General features: G+C 35.9%; 1 protein-coding gene across 9 annotated transcripts in view; it reads left to right on the forward strand.

Annotated features, from left to right (window-relative positions):
• Positions 1–704: 704 nt before the first annotated feature.
• Positions 705–19,495, forward strand: part of LOC148276002 (uncharacterized) — a 36,518-nt gene continuing 17,727 nt past the window's right edge. For 3 of the 9 annotated variants that reach the window (XM_088234914.1, XM_088234915.1, XM_088234913.1), the window contains exons 1-5: positions 705–940; positions 1,021–1,164; positions 1,319–1,449; positions 2,945–3,097; positions 4,951–4,997. In XM_088234914.1, the coding sequence (XP_088091040.1) occupies positions 1,086–1,164; positions 1,319–1,449; positions 2,945–3,097; positions 4,951–4,997 (410 nt within the window). In that variant the 5' untranslated portion in view covers positions 705–940; positions 1,021–1,085. Of the gene's footprint in view, positions 941–1,020; positions 1,165–1,318; positions 1,450–2,944; positions 3,098–4,950; positions 4,998–7,389; positions 8,660–9,410; positions 10,819–11,042; positions 12,515–13,028; positions 14,693–15,479; positions 17,060–17,457; positions 18,808–19,495 lie in introns of those variants that run through there. The other 6 variants (XM_088234920.1, XM_088234916.1, XM_088234917.1 and 3 more) reach the window with 6 other exon arrangements.

Below are 19,495 nucleotides of genomic sequence, written 5' to 3' on the forward strand. Positions count from 1 at the left end.
TCTAATTCTTTACCAACCAACTGCCCTAAGAAATCGTCGGATCCTCGCTAACCATGAATACATTAGGAATGTATAAGTTTAAATGCAAAAGAAAACCAAGTTTAATTACAAATATTATGTGGATGTACTACATGCATTTAAAATTCATATACAGAAATGAGGAACTAGGATTCCAGCCATCATATGCTTTGTAGCTGCAAATCGCGTTGGGATGTTTATTGTACAGCGCTCTTGGGGTAGATTTTCACAAAATGGCACTTTTTAAATTATTTTTAATAAATCAATAAAATAGTGTTCGCTAGTAAAATATTTGTGTTTGAGCATTTAGAATCTAAAGTTTCGATTTATGGTTTTCCCAACAGTCCTGTTATTTTATTTTCAGATTTGGTAAACGGTAGGCTCCAGAAATAGCAATAACATAATGTTGCGTAATTTGTTCGATAACTTGGCTATTTTTGTTGACTCTACTTCGATGTCAGAAAGAAATAAGTAATGTTACGTTAAACCAACTAATGACATATTGTTAGCCTTATGTAATCCAAGATTTTAATATTTTGTAATCAATATTAGTTTTTCGTCTCTGTTGTAAATAATTATTATGTTAAAAATTCTTTTTATCAATAGTGTTGTGCCTCTAATCGTTATCGCAACTATTCGTTCTCTATGGTTTTAATTTGCCGCGCTTCAATTTTGATGACGCCCTTGTCTATGGGTTACGCCATTTTATGTTGAATTGCGATCTTTGCATTTCGATTTTTGTCGCTTCTTCTTTGGAACTCTTCACGTTCGTTTTTCGTATTTTGGTGTCTTTTCAACTTATCTGTTTAAAAATACTTCTATGCAAATCGAATTAATGTCAATACTTTGATAATTTCGCGGTTCGGCATACTTTTGAAGCCGATGCGAGATTTTTCAACCGACGCCATAGCACAATGGATTGGTAAGTGTGCTGGAGACTGCTAAATTCACGCGTCGCCTTTTCCGATAGAATTTCTCTCGATTCAAATACTTTTTTTGTAGTTTCCAGTTATTTAACCGGATTGTGGAGATGGATTAACGAACGGAGGTGAAGATTCCACGTAATCATGGACGAGAGCGGCCAAATTCTTTACAAAGTCCTCTCGAGTCTCGGAGGCGCAGATGGAGACCTGCAGAAAGCCGACGGTATTTGAATTTTGTTTAAATTAATAACGCTCATTTCCCATAATCTAAATACGGCAGTTAAAATTGATTCAAAATGCTTATGTACCAAGACAAATATGTTACTGTGTATTTTTCTCACATTTTATTAAAATTGCTCAATTACTTGTTATTTTAGATTCCACCGTTCCACTGTCACAACTGTGTCGGATATGTGCTCTGCCCAATGAATATCTCATACCCATCTTCGAGGGAGAAGGTCAGGAGAATAATTTGGCCGACAGAATACATTCGCATCTCCCCATCAGGGTAAGTCCTCAGAATCTGCAAGTTATTTTGCCTCGTTGATGCATCCCTGACTAACCATTGAAAAGAAGCTCTGTTTTACATTAATAATATAGACATTCACAATTATTGTTGAATAAAGCTTTTAAAATCTGAGCATCTGAATCACAATTCAAAATGTTTCGCTTGCTGTGCAATATTTGTTGTAAATCACACACATCCCCACAGTTAGTTAGAACATTACATAATAGCAGACTCCTTAGCTCAATTAGTTAATCCGCCAACTATGGAGCTGGCTTCGTTGGTTTGATTCCTATAAAAATCCAGGATTTTTTTATCTCAATTAGTCTGGGTGTTGCGGCATTTCAATTTTTTATGACTTCCTTCCGTATCTTCCCAACCTACTGACGAGCCTCTAAAATAGAGGCTCAGTGTGTTATTCTTTTAAAAAATCAGAGTTCTAGAATCATATTTGCCCATTTGCTCTGTAGCTGCAAGGCATTTCGATGTTTTCAATATAGGTACCATCTTCTTGAGGTGCCTAAATGATCTGAAATAAGATGTAAGTAACGATAGAACATTGTCGGATTAAAGGTCTTTGCTGGTCTGCTTGTGGCTACGGAAGGTTTTCTTGGGTTCAAGGTGGATGATACATTTCAAAAATTATTTTTGTTTATTGAATCACTGTTTTGTAAAACTTCATGTTAGGTGCATAATATTAAATTAAATACTGATTTGAGTCAATTTTTTTTTTCATCGGACAATTATTTTGCCTAATTAGGGCTTTATTGTTTCGCCTTACAGCATTTTCAAACTAATTTATTTTATCTTATTTATTTAAATGTACAATACAGCACTTCTCTCAATTACAATGTACATAAATCATATAATTAGGTAATTACAAAAACATGTTAAAAATAAAACACAATATATTATTAAGGTCCATAAAAACAATAGTAAATGAAGACAAATAATTCACTAATACACATTATGATACATAGTTAGAGAGGAAGAGTCTAAAACTGGTAATCCCAGCATGGAAAAGATCCACCTCTCTCAGTCCTGCAATCTGGAAGAACAAATGGTCTGTGTTGCTTAGCTCTTAAATAGTTTCTAGGTACATACAATTTTATGCGCTCCAAAATGTTGGGACTGAAAATTAACCATTTAATAATTAATTTTGTTTCGCCTTATTAGGTTATTTGAGACTTAGTCCTTTGAAAATGCCATAATAGGCGAAACAGTGAAGAAGTTCAGTGTTACAGGAAATTGGATATAAAAAAAGTTTTTTACACACTGTAAAAATGAGAGCTTTTAATTATATGGTGAAGTTTCTCGACAACATAGTGTTTGATTTAATATTAAGGTCTGGACGATAGTACATACTATTGTTGTTTTTTAAATACTTTTTTGTGAAATTAAATAATTATAACAAGAGCAGTACACTTTTGGTATGGTCGGGTAATAAATAAAAATTGGACTCTTTATGGAGCTTACGATTTATTTTATTATTTTTTAGGTCAACAATTTAGATGACTATCCCGATCACGTGTGCTACCAGTGCGCTAGTACGCTGTTGGCATTTCACGATCTCGTAGACTGCTGTACCCAGGCCGATATCACACTCTCGGCTCGCGTGCAGCTTGGTCAATCCAAGAAAACTTTTACTAAGGTAATTGACTAAATAATAAATGAATATATTATATTATGAATAATTTTGATACAAATTCCGATCAAACTTCTCGGTTTAGTCCTACTAATTTCTTTATCGACTATCGATGGTGCTGTTCAATTAAGAAATAATTAGTACCGAACCATGAAGTTCGGCAATATTTTTGAAAAATTAGATTATCTTATTATTTGAAGGGCTGATAGCTATTATTAGCTGATTATCTGTGATATGTCTTATTTGTTTGGATGTTTACTAATCATAGTGAGCCGTGATCGACAAAACATCATCATCAACAACGGACAAAAGCAATATTTTACTTGAGAATAGTTTTTCTTCTTAGTTATTAAAGAATATACTTAAGGAATCAAGTTTTGTTTTAAATATTTATTTCATTGATATCAAACAAATAAATAGTCAAAACAGAGTTTGATTCTCAAAGTGCAATCCTTGGTAATTGAGAGGAAGGAGCGTTCTGTTATTTTGGCGATTACGGCTCGATATATGCTAAATTTATTTTTCAATTCCTTAACAGATAGAGCCATCATTATCTCCATACACCTATGTGTAAATTTTCTGTTTTTGGCTATGATTTTTTTTTACTTTTGCTAACCCCATAAATTAAAATATTAATATAAATAACTAATTAGTACTTTGTGTATGATTGAAAAATATGTGTTTCACAAATGAAACAAAAACAAACAAAAATAACAACTTATTATTATTATTATTATTCAAAATCACACATCATATAAGTTACTATGTTTTTGTGCAGTATCATCAGTATATTCTTATTTATGAATAAGTTTTTACGAAGTATTCCGAAATTAAAACATTTGACGCATTTTAAATGTTCTTCAAAAAGTAGTTTGAAGTCACTAACTCGGCTGAACTCTAGTTTGCTACCGGAATAATTTTAAGATAGCAGTATTTTATGAAAATGTTTATGCCTCGATAAATATATTTTATAATTATGTTTGAAAAAAATGTACTAGAAAATACATATCAATAAAAATTTATTATAAACTGTAATTTAAATTTCAGTGCAGGCACTTTATGAAATTTTTGTATAAAAAAACATTTTTCACCTCATAAGGTGCCATATAATGACATTTTACACCTTTTTTTTATTTGTTTATATGTCAATAAACCACTTCAATTTAGAGATAAACATAGACTGGTTTCACGGTTAGGACTTGTACTGAACTGTTTTTTTTAAAGTGCTTTTAGAAATGGGCCCCAAACACAAATTTTATTATGGTTTACACCACTCTCTATGTGTCACATTAATATACTGTAGGCTCCATTTACATTAGTAAATATTAAATGGACTTTTTGTATTTTTATTTTTTGGCTTTTTGAAAACAATTTTACAGTTTTATTACTTTACATAACAAACTACTTTACCTTACATTATAATGGTAGTTGGTGAATTCAGCTGTTAGGATTTTAATAGAAATGGCCCTTAGCATTTATTTAGCAGGTAGGAATATGGTCACTGAGTAGAAATAAAATATCAATTTGGCAAATTTGGATTTAGCAATACATCGCACGCTATACTATTCTCATTAGCATGTTATCGAAATAAATAAAAAAGCAACTTTTTCACAATTTATCTTTAGTTATTATATTTTTTGATTAGTTAAAAGACACCAATTTATCAGAATTTAATATGAAATAAAATCGCGTCTTTGAAAACCCTTCAATCTGCAATATTAATATTAAAATGGCCTAAGTTGTTTTTATGAGCAACTAACATTTATCATTCTGTACACAAATTTAGCTTCAATTTATTTGTAGCGCGAGGTAGTATTGTATTCATAACATAAACAATATATTATCTTCCTCTCCTGCAGGAACTGAACCAATCAAAACAAGATGTCACCCAGTCCAACAAAGAAAGGTTTGTCAGCATTTTTCTAATATTATACAAATAAGAACTGCACATTATTGCTGAAATTTATAAATAAAAATTATTAATTTTTATCAATATTTAAAATAGCAACATAAGTCATACTTATCGCTTTGAAATACTTAATTCAGAAATGTGGATTTCTTGTTTGCTTTTTTTTGTTGTGTTTTTGACTGTAGATGATTTTTTATTTGGTTAATTCTGATTTGTGACTAGAAGTAAACTTCGGTGCTCCTCGATGCACACTAGAGACTGACACGTTTAGGAAGAATCACGGAGGACTAAAATTCAACAAACTGAAAATTGACATTTGCTAATCCCGATTGTCGCGTTTTGAAATCTGTATTCTTATTATGGAAAAAAAGTTAAGATTTTCACACGTGTGAATAAGAAATAGTTAAAAAAGCTTTCAAATAACTTTTAGATAATCTTGAAACAAGAGTTGCCACTTTGAGAGGTACATTTTTTTGGAGGTTTTAATAGACTTGAGGGAAAAAATTGTTTATATTTTGCAACATTTTTCATTGTAAAATTTTATGTTTTTTTTATCTTTGTTTAACACGATATAATGGTGACTATTCTTCTTATAGAAGTATACTCTTGAATCATATTGATATGTCTACTTTGTTGTATATTTTTGTAAAATATTGACAACTAATCCGCCAAAAAATGTTATGGGGAAATAAAGCGATATTCTATTAAATTAATTCCTGTTTTTTTTTAAATAATCTAATCTCAGCAAAAAATTAAGACTGCCTGTACTTCTAAGAGTACAACTGAGTGAATCGAATAATATCATCGAAAGTCAGAAAAAATCTTACTTTACTCATATCACCCATTTCAACACCAACGCCGCGGTCAAGTTTCTTCCAAAATGTGTTCTAGTCTATTTACAGCTTATCATTTATGTATAATTTAAACTGGTTTGTTCCATATTTTTTCACCAAATGAAAAATCTTTTACTGAACTGCTTAATGTTTTGTATGTCTTAAGTTATATTAAAACAATATGTCCCATGTTTAAATTGGTAAATTTGAGTATTTGAACGTTCACACCATTATTTTTAATTGAGAGCTCTTACGTTTCACTCGTTATATTTCTCTCTTCTCGATAGCTTTGTCACGTGTCTCGGTCAATATTGTGACATGGGCTTGTCTAGATTACCATTTCCCTTTATTTATCTTTGGAAGAATGCTTCCTAATGAATATATGCGGAAGATAAATGAAATGCGAGACCCACTATAGGGTTTGGTATTGTGGTTGCAGGTATTCCCATCCAGACGATGTTGGTGCAACACTCGCTGACCCCGACAGATCAAACAGTGTTGTTCCTCGCGACAAGTTATCAGATGGGAATAATTCAGCCGCTAATATATATTACTGTAAATTCTGTCGTACTTTTATACAAAAAGATATTATCAGTCATATCCAAATCACTCATTCAGATGAGCTACCACTTGGCACCGTCGTAGACCACGATGATCTATATTCGATTCATTCTTTAATATTTACGTCGCATGTTTTTCAACGACCTATTTTGCGAAATATTATCGTTGAACCGAGTTCTAAGAATAGTAATAGTTCGCTCGAACGTGCAGGATTATATTCCTGTATGTTCTGTAAATCTTTGGTTGTCTCGGAATTTGAGATTTTCAAATGTATTTTGGAGTATGAAACTACCAACCTTCTTTTTCTTTTACACACAACTAATTCTGACCATAAATATGAGTCCGCCTGGTGCGTATGTTCGCATTGTGCAAATGAACTGAATTTTTTAAATGCTGAAGAAAACAAATATTCGCCACCCCGAATGAGAGATGAAAACGATAAGATCAGTATAGCTCCTGTTGAGAAAGACGAGGTCGAAATATCCAGATTAAACAATAAAGATAAACCGGTGTATGATTGTAAGACTTGTTTAAAAGTATATAAAAGTCGTACCGCTCTTCTGTACCATGAGCGTGTGCAGCATGGTAAATGTGGTGGAAAACAATTTGTGTGTTGTCACTGCGGCATCGCCTTTGCTGCTCGCGTTTCTCGTGATGTGCACCAACGTATCCACTCTGGAATCCTTCCTTACAAGTGTAACTCGTGTCCCAAAGCCTTTAGATCCAGTAATTCCCTCTTGTATCATACTGCAGTCCATTCTGACCGACGCAAGTATCAGTGTGGCGTTTGCGTAAAAAGGTTCAGAAAGAAATGCCATCTTGATGAACATGTCAAATCTCATAACAGAAAACATAAAAGAGTTTAATTGATACGAAAGTTATGTCATAATTCTGCTATTTTCATATAAGCAAACTTCTCTTAATACCGAGATGTATTTAGAGAAGGAAAATTACAAATAAAGAATATTAGTGTAATAGTGGCCTGTCTGTTCCAGGTCCACGTTTTGTCATCTTTCATTTAATGCATTTCTACAAGCTCAGAAGGCATTACCGATCCCTCTCTTCTCGGATGATCCATCGGTAGAAGTGAATGAATCCCAAACACGCTTAGCTCCGGTTTCTAATTGCGATAAAAGTGTAACCCTAGCCAGTACGATGAACTTAAGTAAGCCATCCGCTGTTTGGGAAGTGACTAGGAAACATAAAAGGGAGCGATCAGTCAGAGGCAAATGTAGATTATCGCAAAATATTGATATATCTCACAACTCGAATGCAAATGTACCGAAAGATGTCTCCAATTGTAAATTACTCAAAGAAGAAACAACACAATTTGAAATAAAAAGAGAAAACTCTCCGGAATCAGTCTGTAGTGATAAAAATTTAGATTATTTAGATCCATCTGTATCGGACGTTGATGTTAAATATGAAATTGAAATTCCCGAAAATGCTGAGTTAAAAACAGTTAAAGAAGAAGAAAAAAAATTATTTGACCTTGAATGTTTAGAAAAAGCTAAAGTTATAGTCGATGGTAATACGTTGTATAGGTGCGATGAATGTGGGAGAAATTTGCGTTCCCCACATACTTACATTTTTCATATGAGAATTCACTCTGGTGAGAAGCCGTGTGTTTGTCACTTGTGTGGTAAACAGTTCCGTATCAATGCCGGACTCCAACGCCACCTGCGAGAGACCCATCTAAAGATCAAGAATCATTCTTGCCAATTGTGCGGTGGACTGTTTGCTAATCGCCAGAACCTGCTACAGCACTTGCGCATCCATACGGGAGAGCGACCATACGTATGTGCGCGTTGTGGTAAAAGGTTCAAACAGAGCGGCTCCTTGCACATACACAGCCGCACGCACACGGACAACTTCCCCTTCCAGTGCACTAGCTGCGATGCCAAGTTCCGCTCACGCGCGCAGCTCACACACCACACATACAAACATACGGGCGAGCGACCTAATGTGTGCGAGCAATGCGGGCGTGCATTTCGTGTCAAGCACGAATTGAACACGCACAAACTCATACACACTGATGACAAACCTTATTCTTGCGCAGACTGCGGACTTTCATTTCGCCAACGTAGATATCTCCGTAACCACAGAAAACGTACTCATTCCTGTTCTACCTAAACTACCTAGTTTTATTCAATACTTAAACTATGTCTTGCCTTACTTACTTGTTTTGCTCATTTGTCTGCCTGATCTGGACTAAATAATGTTTATATTAGTCAAACTGTCTGTAAATAAATCAGTCTTTTAAAACAATGTTTTTTTAATATTATTGGTAAAATGGAACAAAATTATTATTAAATGATATATAAATATATTTTTTACTTGCCTAGTCTAATCATTTACATAATATGTACTATGAACAATGCTTTTAAAATCTTTTTAACATCATGAAATTAAACATTACAAAAGTTATTTGTTTTAGTTGCACACTACCTAACCTAGATTTCGTCAGAGACTAAATACCGTTATGTTTTACTCTTCATCAATATTTGTATATTCAATATCCTAAGGCAAAATAACTTAGAATCCTGTTTTCTTTAAGTTATCCTTAAGAAGTATACTTTCATCTCACAAATTCCATTCTGTTTGCAGAAACTTTATAATAATCTTTGTTTAAATAGTTTTAATTTTGACAACTTTAAAAATACATATATATATTTTTTTTACCGATGACCGGGTTTTGTCAGAGCAGTGGACAATTATAAATTAAAAGCGTTCAAAACAAAAACGATTATTTCACTGATTCTATATTGAATGAACAGTAGTAATTAGATCATCTGTAATTATTGTTGGTTACGTGAGTTTTGTTAATGGTGTTGCATTCTAGGTATACATGATCAATATGGTTTCTTTCTCTTGTTAGTACGTCATAACTGAAATAGCATTTTGTAGTTTTCCTATAATTGTGTTTCTTATTTATTCGATTAGACTGGCTGAAACATAAACACTTAATACTAGCTATTAATTAGGCGATACAGTGTAATTGAGCAATTTGTTGCAGGTTCCGCCTCTCATTTCGCTCATTCCACCGAGCTCAAGGGAGCCTTCCTCTCACCGATGACGTTAAATTTGTACCTGATTCTATTATCAAAGCGAACAACTCTTCAAATTTGCGCGGTGACATATTTTTATCCGATGACAATTTATTTCCCGCTCAAGCATTTGATTCCATTAAATTTGAAAATGAAGACGACTGGATTTCTAATTCTATTCCCGACGAAAGTGATAAATCGGACGACGAATATTTTAAAAAGCAGTATTCCTTGTTGCATAGCGTAGTTGGTAAATTGCAAGATCATGTGACAAAGTGTCACGATAAACGTACTATAAATGCTAAGTTTCGAGCGCCTCGTATTACCGATCCCCAAATATTAGCTGAACTCGAATCTGTAAAAGTTATAATGAGCGGCAGAAAACAATATCAATGTAAGTTTTGTGATAAGTCATTTAAAGTGCCTAACAGATTTCTGCGGCATCGAGTTATACACGCGGAGAAGCAATTTTCATGCGATGTGTGCGGTCGTAAATTTAGGCTTCAAAAATATTTGGAAAGGCACTTGGAAAATATGCACCCTCCGGAAGATAACCTTCAAAGTGTAATCGGTCCTCTTACGAAGAAACCCCGGAAATATTTTGACTTTAAAGCTATAGAGGATGTGAAAATTGTAATCAACGGCGATACATATTACCAGTGTAAAGTGTGTAATCTCAAAGTATCTAGAGTAAGTTATTATTATAACCACATAACCGTTCATACCGGAGAAAAGAGATACGTTTGTGATTTTTGCGGACTCAATTTCCGTCTTTCTTCCATTCTAAGAAACCACATTCTCACTACGCACACAAAACTGAAGAGATTCTCTTGCGACGTGTGCCACCGAAAGTTTGCCGCTAAGAAAACCATGGAAGAGCACCAGCGCTTGCACACGGGGGAGAAGCCCTTGGTGTGTCCCAAGTGCGGCAAGGCCTTCAAGCAGCGACACGCCCTCTACCACCACCTGAAGGTGCACAGCGACTACTTCCCCTACCCGTGCGGCATCTGCAGCTCCAAGTTCCGAACCTCGAGTCGCTTCAGATACCACATGATGATACACAACAACATCGATGCCTTTTCCTGTGACGTGTGCAAGGCTTCCTTTCCCCTCAAGAGTTACCTGAAGCGCCATATGTATAGTCATTCCGACGAGAGACCCCACGCTTGTGTTAAATGTAATAAATCCTATCGTCATGCAAAAAACTTAAAAGTTCACTCTAAAAACTGTCAAAAAATCCACGTGTTTTAGTTGTCCTTACATTTCAAATGTCCATATGTATTTTGATAACTCTTACGAAGTAAAGTTTTTATTGTAAGGTACGGTGAATTGAATTAAACCTTCCGATTTTGGAGTTATCAAGTACTAGGCAAATGTCGAAGCTTCTCTTCAATCCTTGACTGATTTTCTAATTTTCTAATGTTCTAATTTTCTTGTACCTATTGTATGAATATGTCAAAGAACCTATTGTTATACCAGCTTGTCTCATTCAGGTCTGGATGTTTAAGATATAGATAGTAATTGATGAGGGAAAATTTGAACTAGAAATATAAATATTGGTATTTGAAGGGGATGCGGTGTAATAGAGCAATTTGTTGCAGGTACAGCCTGTCATTTCGCTCATTCCACCGACCTCCCGAGGTGCCCGCAACTCCCCTGGCCGCTGAACGGCATTACACAGATGTTAAAGTTGAATCCCACCCCATTCAAAGGCATGCCACATTGCCTTTTCTAACCCATAATTACTTTATGGATGAAAGTTTGTTTCCTTCGCAAGCATTCTATCACAATGCCGATGAAGTTGTATCCAATTTAATTCCCGCCGTGAGCGACGCGGCGTCTGAATGTGAGCAATTCAAGAAGGAATATTTGTCTCTGCAGAATATAGTCACTAAATTGCAGGAACATGTCACCATGTGTCACAAGTTCAACAAGTTTAGTAAAATAAAAAAGCGGACTCCTCATATCTACGACGCTCCCACTACACAGGAACTCGAGAATGTAAAGGTTATGATAGACGGAAAGGTTCAATACCAGTGTCTTATTTGCAATAGACATTTCCCTAGAACTAACCGATATTTAATTCATAAAACGGTGCATTCTTCGCAACTATACCCTTGTGAAATATGCGGGCGTAAATTTAGGGTGCATGGCTATTTGAAAAATCATATGAGAAAAATACATTCATTGAGGAATAACCAAGAATTGGCAGAATATCAACGTTTGCACCCCAAATCAGATCTGGCCATCAAAAATATGGAACATGGCAAATCCGGGCGCAAGTTCTTCGATTATAAAGCTATAGACGAGGTTAAAGTGATAATCAACGGCGAAGTATTCTACCAGTGTAAAATATGCAACATGAAACTTTCCAGAGTTAGCTACTATCTCAACCATATCTCTGTGCATACGGGAGAAAAGAGATTTGTCTGTCACCTCTGCGGAAGGCGGTTTCGTCTCAACACCATGCTTCGGGTACACTTGCGGGTGACCCATGAGAACATAAAGAACTTCAGTTGCAACGTCTGCGCTCAGAAGTTCGGGACTAAGAACAACCTCATTGAGCACCGCCGCATTCATTCTGGCGAGCGGCCGCACGTTTGTGCCAAGTGCGGCAAAAGGTTCAAACAGAAGTCGGCCCTGTACATTCATAACCGCACGCACACCGACTATTTCCCCTTCGAGTGTGTGCAGTGTGAGGCCAAATTCAGGATACAGTCTCAACTGAACTACCACATGATCAAGCATACGGGGGAGAAACCTTTCTCCTGCGAGGTGTGCGGTAAGGCCTTCCCCCTGAAGTGCCACCTCAACCATCACATGAGAATACACACGGAGATCAGACCGTACCCTTGTTCCTTGTGTGGGAAAGCATTTCGGCATTCCAGCAATTTGAAAGTTCATTTAAAAAACTGTCATAAAATGGACTATTAACCAGATTCAATTATTAGTTAATTTTGGTTTTGTATAAGAAATTTCCTTATAGCAATACTTAGCTACTGTTGAAATCAACGAACACCATTTAGTTTTTTTTTTGTTTGCATCAAATTTATTTTAAAAAGATACCTGTATAATCACAAAACTTAACAAATGTATTTTTTTTATCTAATCCAATTTTGTATCCATAGCCATTACAACGAAATTTTAAATATTATTAAATATACAATTAAAAATAAATATTTGCATTCTTATACACAAGTATCCTAGATTTTGGCCTTTATTCAACTATGTAGTCCTAAACAGCTGCGACATGTCGATATTATGTCAATATTCTCATTGATGAAGACTGTTAGAAGACACTTACGGTTGGCGATTTCACTATGTTATTTAGAAACACGAATTCATATTCAATAAACGTTGAACTCTTCTGGAATTTGGTCTGTACTTTATTGGGATTTGAGCAAAAAGATTCAGCCTTAATGCCCTGAAAATAAAGTTAGACTGAGGGAAGTATTGAACTTCTAGTGATATGGGCTGGTAATTGTAAATGTGGGAAGTAATTGTATCCCACCAAGGAGCACAGTGACTAGAATGATGATGATGATGTTGTATAAGGCGATGGGGTGTAATAGAGCAATTTGTTGCAGGTACTGCCTGTCATTTCGCTCATTCCACCGAGCTCAAAGGGGCCCTCCCCGGGTGGCCGCCTCTCCCCTCGGCGCTGATGTTAAGCTTGAACCTCAATCTATTACCCAAAGTCGCAATACCTCTACATTTCAAAATGACCAAAATGCATATATTGACCAAACTTTATTTCCTACACAAACTTTCGATTATTCTAATCGAGGTGACAATGAGGATAACGACGATGATGACGATGATGACGGTGAATATGATGATGATGACAATATAAAACTGTCTTTCATCACCAAGGCTAAGTCTAATCCTCTGGAAATAGAAGATCAGCCCCGAGACAATGAGCTAGAAAAACAATTCCAATTGTTGCAAGAAATCGTCAGTAAGCTCAAGAAACATGTTTCTAAGTGTCATAAATCTAGCTACAAGCATAATAGCGTGAAACGTAAGTCCCTACGCATACACGACGCCCAAACCCTCGCTGAACTTGAAAATGTTAAAATTTATGTAGCCGGTAAAATTCAGTATCAATGTTCTATTTGCAATAAAGCCTTTCCCAGAGCAAACAACTTCCTAAGACATAAGATAATTCATTCGGAAAAGCTTTTTCCTTGTGAAATTTGCGGCCGTAAGTTTAGAATACAGGGTTATTTGAAAAATCACTTGAAAAAAATTCATTCTATCGAAAGTAAGCAAGATTTGCTGGATTATCACGAATCGAACCCCAAATCTGAATCGACTGAAGATAAAACGGACCCGGTCAGAACTGAAGGACGTAAATTTTTCGATTATAACGCCATCGAAAGGGTCAAAGTGACAATTAACGGGGAAGTGTTTTACCAATGCGAATATTGCGGCAAGAAGTTGTCCAGAGTCAGGTATTACCTTAACCACATAACTGTTCATACGGGAGAAAAGAAATTTATCTGCCATCATTGCGGGAGGAGTTTTCGTCTGGTAACCATGCTAAGGGTGCACATGCGAGTCACTCACGAAAACATCAAGGACTTCAGTTGCGACGTGTGTCCTCGCAAGTTCGGCACCAAGAACAATCTCCTGGAGCACCGGCACATCCACACGGGGGAGAGGCCTTACGTGTGTTCCGAGTGCGGCAAGAGATTCAAGCAGAAGTCTGCTTTGTACATCCACAACCGGAGCCACACCGATTACTTCCCCTTCAAGTGCCCGCAGTGTGTGGCCAAATTCCGCATACAGTCTCAGCTCAATTATCACATGATCAAGCACACGGGAGAAACTCCCTTCTCCTGCGACTTCTGTGGGAAAGCTTTCCCCGCTCGTTGTCACTTGAATCAGCACAGAAAATGTCATCTAGAAATTAGACCCTTCCCGTGTAGAATATGTGATAAAGCTTTTCGTTATCGTAACAATTTAAATGTTCACTTGAAGAATTGCCATAAAATGTAGAATGCTCATTTCTATGATATATTCCATTGAGATTATTACTAATCTTTCCTTTACGACTAATATTTTGTTACTTACTACGCCTAGTGTTGCTCTTTCCCTTTTAATATTATGAGTAAGCTTAAACTTTGTTTTTGTTTTGTTGGCATACCCGGAAATCAAACTGAGTAACTTATGCACTATGGCACACTGTTACCACGGCTGTATTTGAACATGAACAAAATAGATTTTAATAAATAAGGCCTTTATATTTATGTCCACCTATTTTAATTATTATCACAATTGTTTTATGCATTTGATTATTTAGTTGTTTTTTCAAAATGGAATCCATATAAAATTTTAAAAAGTACTATGGATAAATCCAATATTTGAATGAGGGGTAAACAGAGAATAACCAGCTTTTAGCCAGACAATTCTCCTCGAATATGTTAACTATAACAACTCCTTACTGTTGATTTACACATCATTTCTTGTTAACGTAACTGCTATCTAAATTCACAAATATCAATAATACTGTTAGAAAACAACAGTATTATTGACATTTCAAGTTGTATATTTAAGAAATAATACAAATATAAGTACGATATATTATATTTATTAGGAAATAGCTGTATTAACTCTTGATTTTGTGCAATTGAAGATACGGCACTTCATTGATGTAAATATAAAAATAAAATATATTATATTATTATACTTTTAATAAAAATAAACAAATATTCTTTTAACATTGTTTTTTTTTTATTTCTGTGTATCTGAAATGTAATAAAAGGGAATATGAAAATAGTTTATCTACCCCAGCTTTATCTGGATATGTACATAAAAATACAGAAGTTATAGATGCTGAAGAGTATTATTTAGTTACAAACTACTTTTTTACTAGCATATGTTAATATGATGTACCTGTGCCATTTGAATGTTTTTTTATGGTAAAAGTAGGAAAAGTATTGAGAAAATAATTTGAATTGAGATAGCGGGTTTTGAAATATTTGATAACAGAATAAAGCTCTGGAGATACCGTGTAACTGAGGCATTTGTTGCAGGTACGTCCTGCCATTTCGCTCTTACCGCCAAACTCAAAGGGTCCCTCTCCGGGCGCCCCCTAATCCCCCCATCGACGGAGTTAAGTTCCAACTTGTGTCTGAAGTAGAAACTAAATTTATGAATGATGACTTATTTCCTTTAGAAGACTGTCATTCAGACGACGGCGACGATAATAATGAAATTGTTCCTTTTGAAATCGACAACAAAACCAAATGTGATGAGAAAAACCAATACTTGATATTGCAATCCATCATAGACAAATTACAAGTTCACGTGACAAAGTTTCACAAATTTCCCAATCAAGGGACTGCGAGCAGTAGTGAAGATGATGAAGACAATAAACCTTTGTCATTATTTGTCTCAGGTGCTCGTGACGCCGAGGATAATAATGAATTCGGCTCCCAAAGCTGGGACACTTCCAGTTTCCCGTGTACTCGATGCAGATTTGTGGGACGTGATAAAGCTGATCTGGAAAGTCACACACAAAAGGCGCATGGTGATTTGCCTCACCTCTTCAAGAGAAGCAGTAGACGTCTCTATGATACACAAACCAAATTAGAGCTAAATAATGCTAGAGTCAAAGTGGATGGAAAGGTTTTATATCAGTGTGAGGTGTGCGATCGGTATTTAACAAGCGCATACAGTTATGTAACTCACAAGACAATACATTCAGGACAAAAGTTATTTCCTTGCGAAATTTGTGGCCGGAAATTTAGGTTACTTGGATTTTTAAAGAACCATATGAGACACATACACTCTGTTAGGAATAAACAGGACTTGGCAGAGTTGAAAAATCCATCCATCCAAAATTTTGATTCATTTTGCGTTGTAAGAAAAAATGAGCGCAATTATTTAGATTACAGAGCTATCGAAAAAGCTAAAGTAACTATAGATGGAGTTACGTATTATCAATGCGAGTTATGTGGTAAGAAATTGACTAGGCTCAACTATTATGTGAGTCATAGGAGTATACATACTGGCGAAAAGAAGTTTATTTGCCACCTGTGTGGGAAGCGGTTCCGCCTCGCATCCATGTTGCAAGTGCACCTGAAGTTGACGCATCAGCGCATCAAGAGTCACGCGTGTGACGTGTGCCACCAGAAGTTCGGCACCAGCACCAACCTGCTGGAGCACCGGCGCACGCACACGGGAGAGCGGCCCTACGCGTGCTCGCTGTGCGGCAAGCGCTTCAAGCAGCGCTCGGCTCTCTTTGTCCACAGCCGCACTCACTCGGATCACTTCCCCTTCTCGTGCACGCACTGCGACAGCAAATTTAAAATCCAGTCGCTTCTCAACTATCACATGGTGAAGCACACTGGAGAGACTCCCTTCCCCTGCCACCAATGTGACAAGTCCTTCGCTTTCAAGTCCATACTAAACCAACACATGAGGATTCACTCGGATAGCAGGCCTTATTGCTGTATTCAGTGCGATAAAACTTTTCGTCACAAGAAAAATTTGAAAGTTCATTTGAAAAACTGTCATAAAATATGACTGCAGAATATTTTTATATTATTTTATAATGGTCTACTACATAAATACTTTTTAAGTAAATGAATAAACATCTGGATTACCTCCATATACGTATTTTTATTTGTAAGCAAGATTATCCAGCGTAGTTTGGAAGAAAATATGTTTTTTCTATTCTGATCGGAGTGGATTTAATCCCCTATGATAGAAATTGTTTATTTAACACGCAATTTATTCCTTCATTTTAACTATAAAGATTTGAACATAAATAAAACTTTACTATCTTCTCGGCAGATTCCTAAATGATGTTTTCCTTTTTTGAGTTACACTCACTGCATGCGAATTGTATCAGTAATATTGAAATTTCACTGTGATTTCCAAAATATGTGTATAAGATATTTTTCTGTTGATTGTTGGAAAATCGCTGATAAATTATTGTAGATCAAGTTGATGTAGATAATTGTACTTCAGAAATCAGCATAGTGTGATTGGCATCCTTTCTTCCAGATTACTGCTCGGAAGACACGTGCGTCCAGACTCCACCGAACAGTCTACAAAACGCAAGAAACGTTCATTAACATTGCGCAAACCGAAAAAAATGACCAGTAAACCCCCAAAACTTGTACCCCCAAAGAAAGTTGACCCACCCACTCCACATAAATGCTCCTTCTGTTATCTCTCCTTCAAATTTTCGGATTTGCTCACCAAACACTTACTAGATTGTCACTCTGATTTGCTTTTTGAATGTGATGTGTGCCGAACATATTTAGATCGAAAAGAACTAATTCCTCATATGTCTAAACACGCAGAACAGTTTGCGGAAGCTTCTAAACTAAAAAATGAACAAACTCGATATCCTAATCATAATTCTGACAAATCTCATCTCGAAGAAAGCACACTCTTAGGTAATACGGAAATCGCATCGACAAGTAGGTTAGAAGAAAACACCGGCGCCGTAAGTGATACAGAAATCGCATCTACAAGCCGGCTAGAAGAAAACGAAGATGCATTTTCAATATCCAGTCATTCAAAAGACAGATTTGATCCAATTCCAGATTCGGTTTTCGAAGCTATCAAAGATGTTGATGATATGAGCGATGCCTGCGTTAACATACCCACAGCACTGGAGTTCTCTAACCCGCTCGGTGTTCATTCCCTAGAGTCATCCACTCAAGATACCGTCAAGTTTTCAACGATGGATGTGAACTCTGAAAAGTCTTTAAAAACCGCACCAAGTCGCATCGTATGTCCTATTTGCTCCAAGAATTTCAGATTGTCTTCTAGCTACTACTACCATAAAAAGCATTTCCACGAAGGAGTGAAGGAACACACATGCAACGTATGCGGACGTAACTTTGCTGTGAAGAGCGCGTTAAAGGCTCACCTGACGCTGCATACGGGGGACAAGCCGTATTCTTGTCCACAGTGTTCCAAACAGTTTCGCTCCAAAGCCAGTGTATACATCCACTACAAGAACATTCATTGTGAAACCAAAACGTTTCAGTGTAACACGTGCAACCGTTCATTTCGGTGGAAGCAAAAGTTATTACGCCATATAGCTAGTCACACGAAAGAAAAGAAATTCTTCTGTTCCAAATGTAATAAAGGCTTTGCCGTAAAGTATGATCTCACTAGACACGCAAAAGTGCATAATGAAACTAAGCCACACGTTTGCAACCAATGCGGTGTTGCGTTTTCTCAAAGTAGGTACCTGAAGACCCACACCAAAAAAAAACATTCAATCGTGTAGCATAATATTAAGTAGTGTGCATCAATTGACAATTTTAAAGACGAATGTATTTCTGTAATCATGTTTTATTTATGTAACAATTTTTTTATTAAAAATTTTTACAAATATTTTTATTTTTACATCCTCCATCTACGTCACCAAAGTTCACTTAAGTATTATGAAATATATTACGAAATAGAGAAGGACATCTATACTAGTCTATGAAATGTTTAGGTATGTCCAACATGTATATATCTATGACCTAAAATATGTCAGTGACTTCATTTTAATTTATGGTTATACCTCTGTTAAGTTTTACCTATATGTATTTAAAAAACGACTCGCAAGGAAACCCATTAAACTTTTATTGTGCTCGGGGCCTTATTTTATCTGCCCCTTTAGCCTCGGTTGATTGGCATCTCAGACACTCGGAAGTCGCAGCCCTTTGGGCCCCATAATCCATTATTGTCGTAAGGAGCGTTTGAAAATTCGGTAGTAAAAAACAATATGTCGCTCAAAGTAATGCTACTACAACCACACAAAAAGTTAGTCGAGTATCAAAATTATTATTGTAATGTGTAACTCGTGTGGCGTCGTTTCGTAATATAATATACCTCAAGCGTGCTTTACCAAAGTGATACTGAAGTTAATCTAACTGAATTTTTTTTACTTTCATTTTATCGATGGTATGGAAGAACACTTTAAAACACACTTCACAGTTGAAATTTCGATAGTCCAATTTATGTGTATAGCACTCGGCATCCTTCCTTCCAATTTCGTAATATAATAAACCTCAAGCGTGTTTCACTGTGATAC

Source organism: Micrasema longulum, unplaced genomic scaffold (assembly GCF_059751315.1).
Source record: "Micrasema longulum isolate JH-2025_06_02 unplaced genomic scaffold, ASM5975131v1 h1tg001299l, whole genome shotgun sequence".
Taxonomy (NCBI): Eukaryota; Metazoa; Arthropoda; class Insecta; order Trichoptera; family Brachycentridae; genus Micrasema; species Micrasema longulum.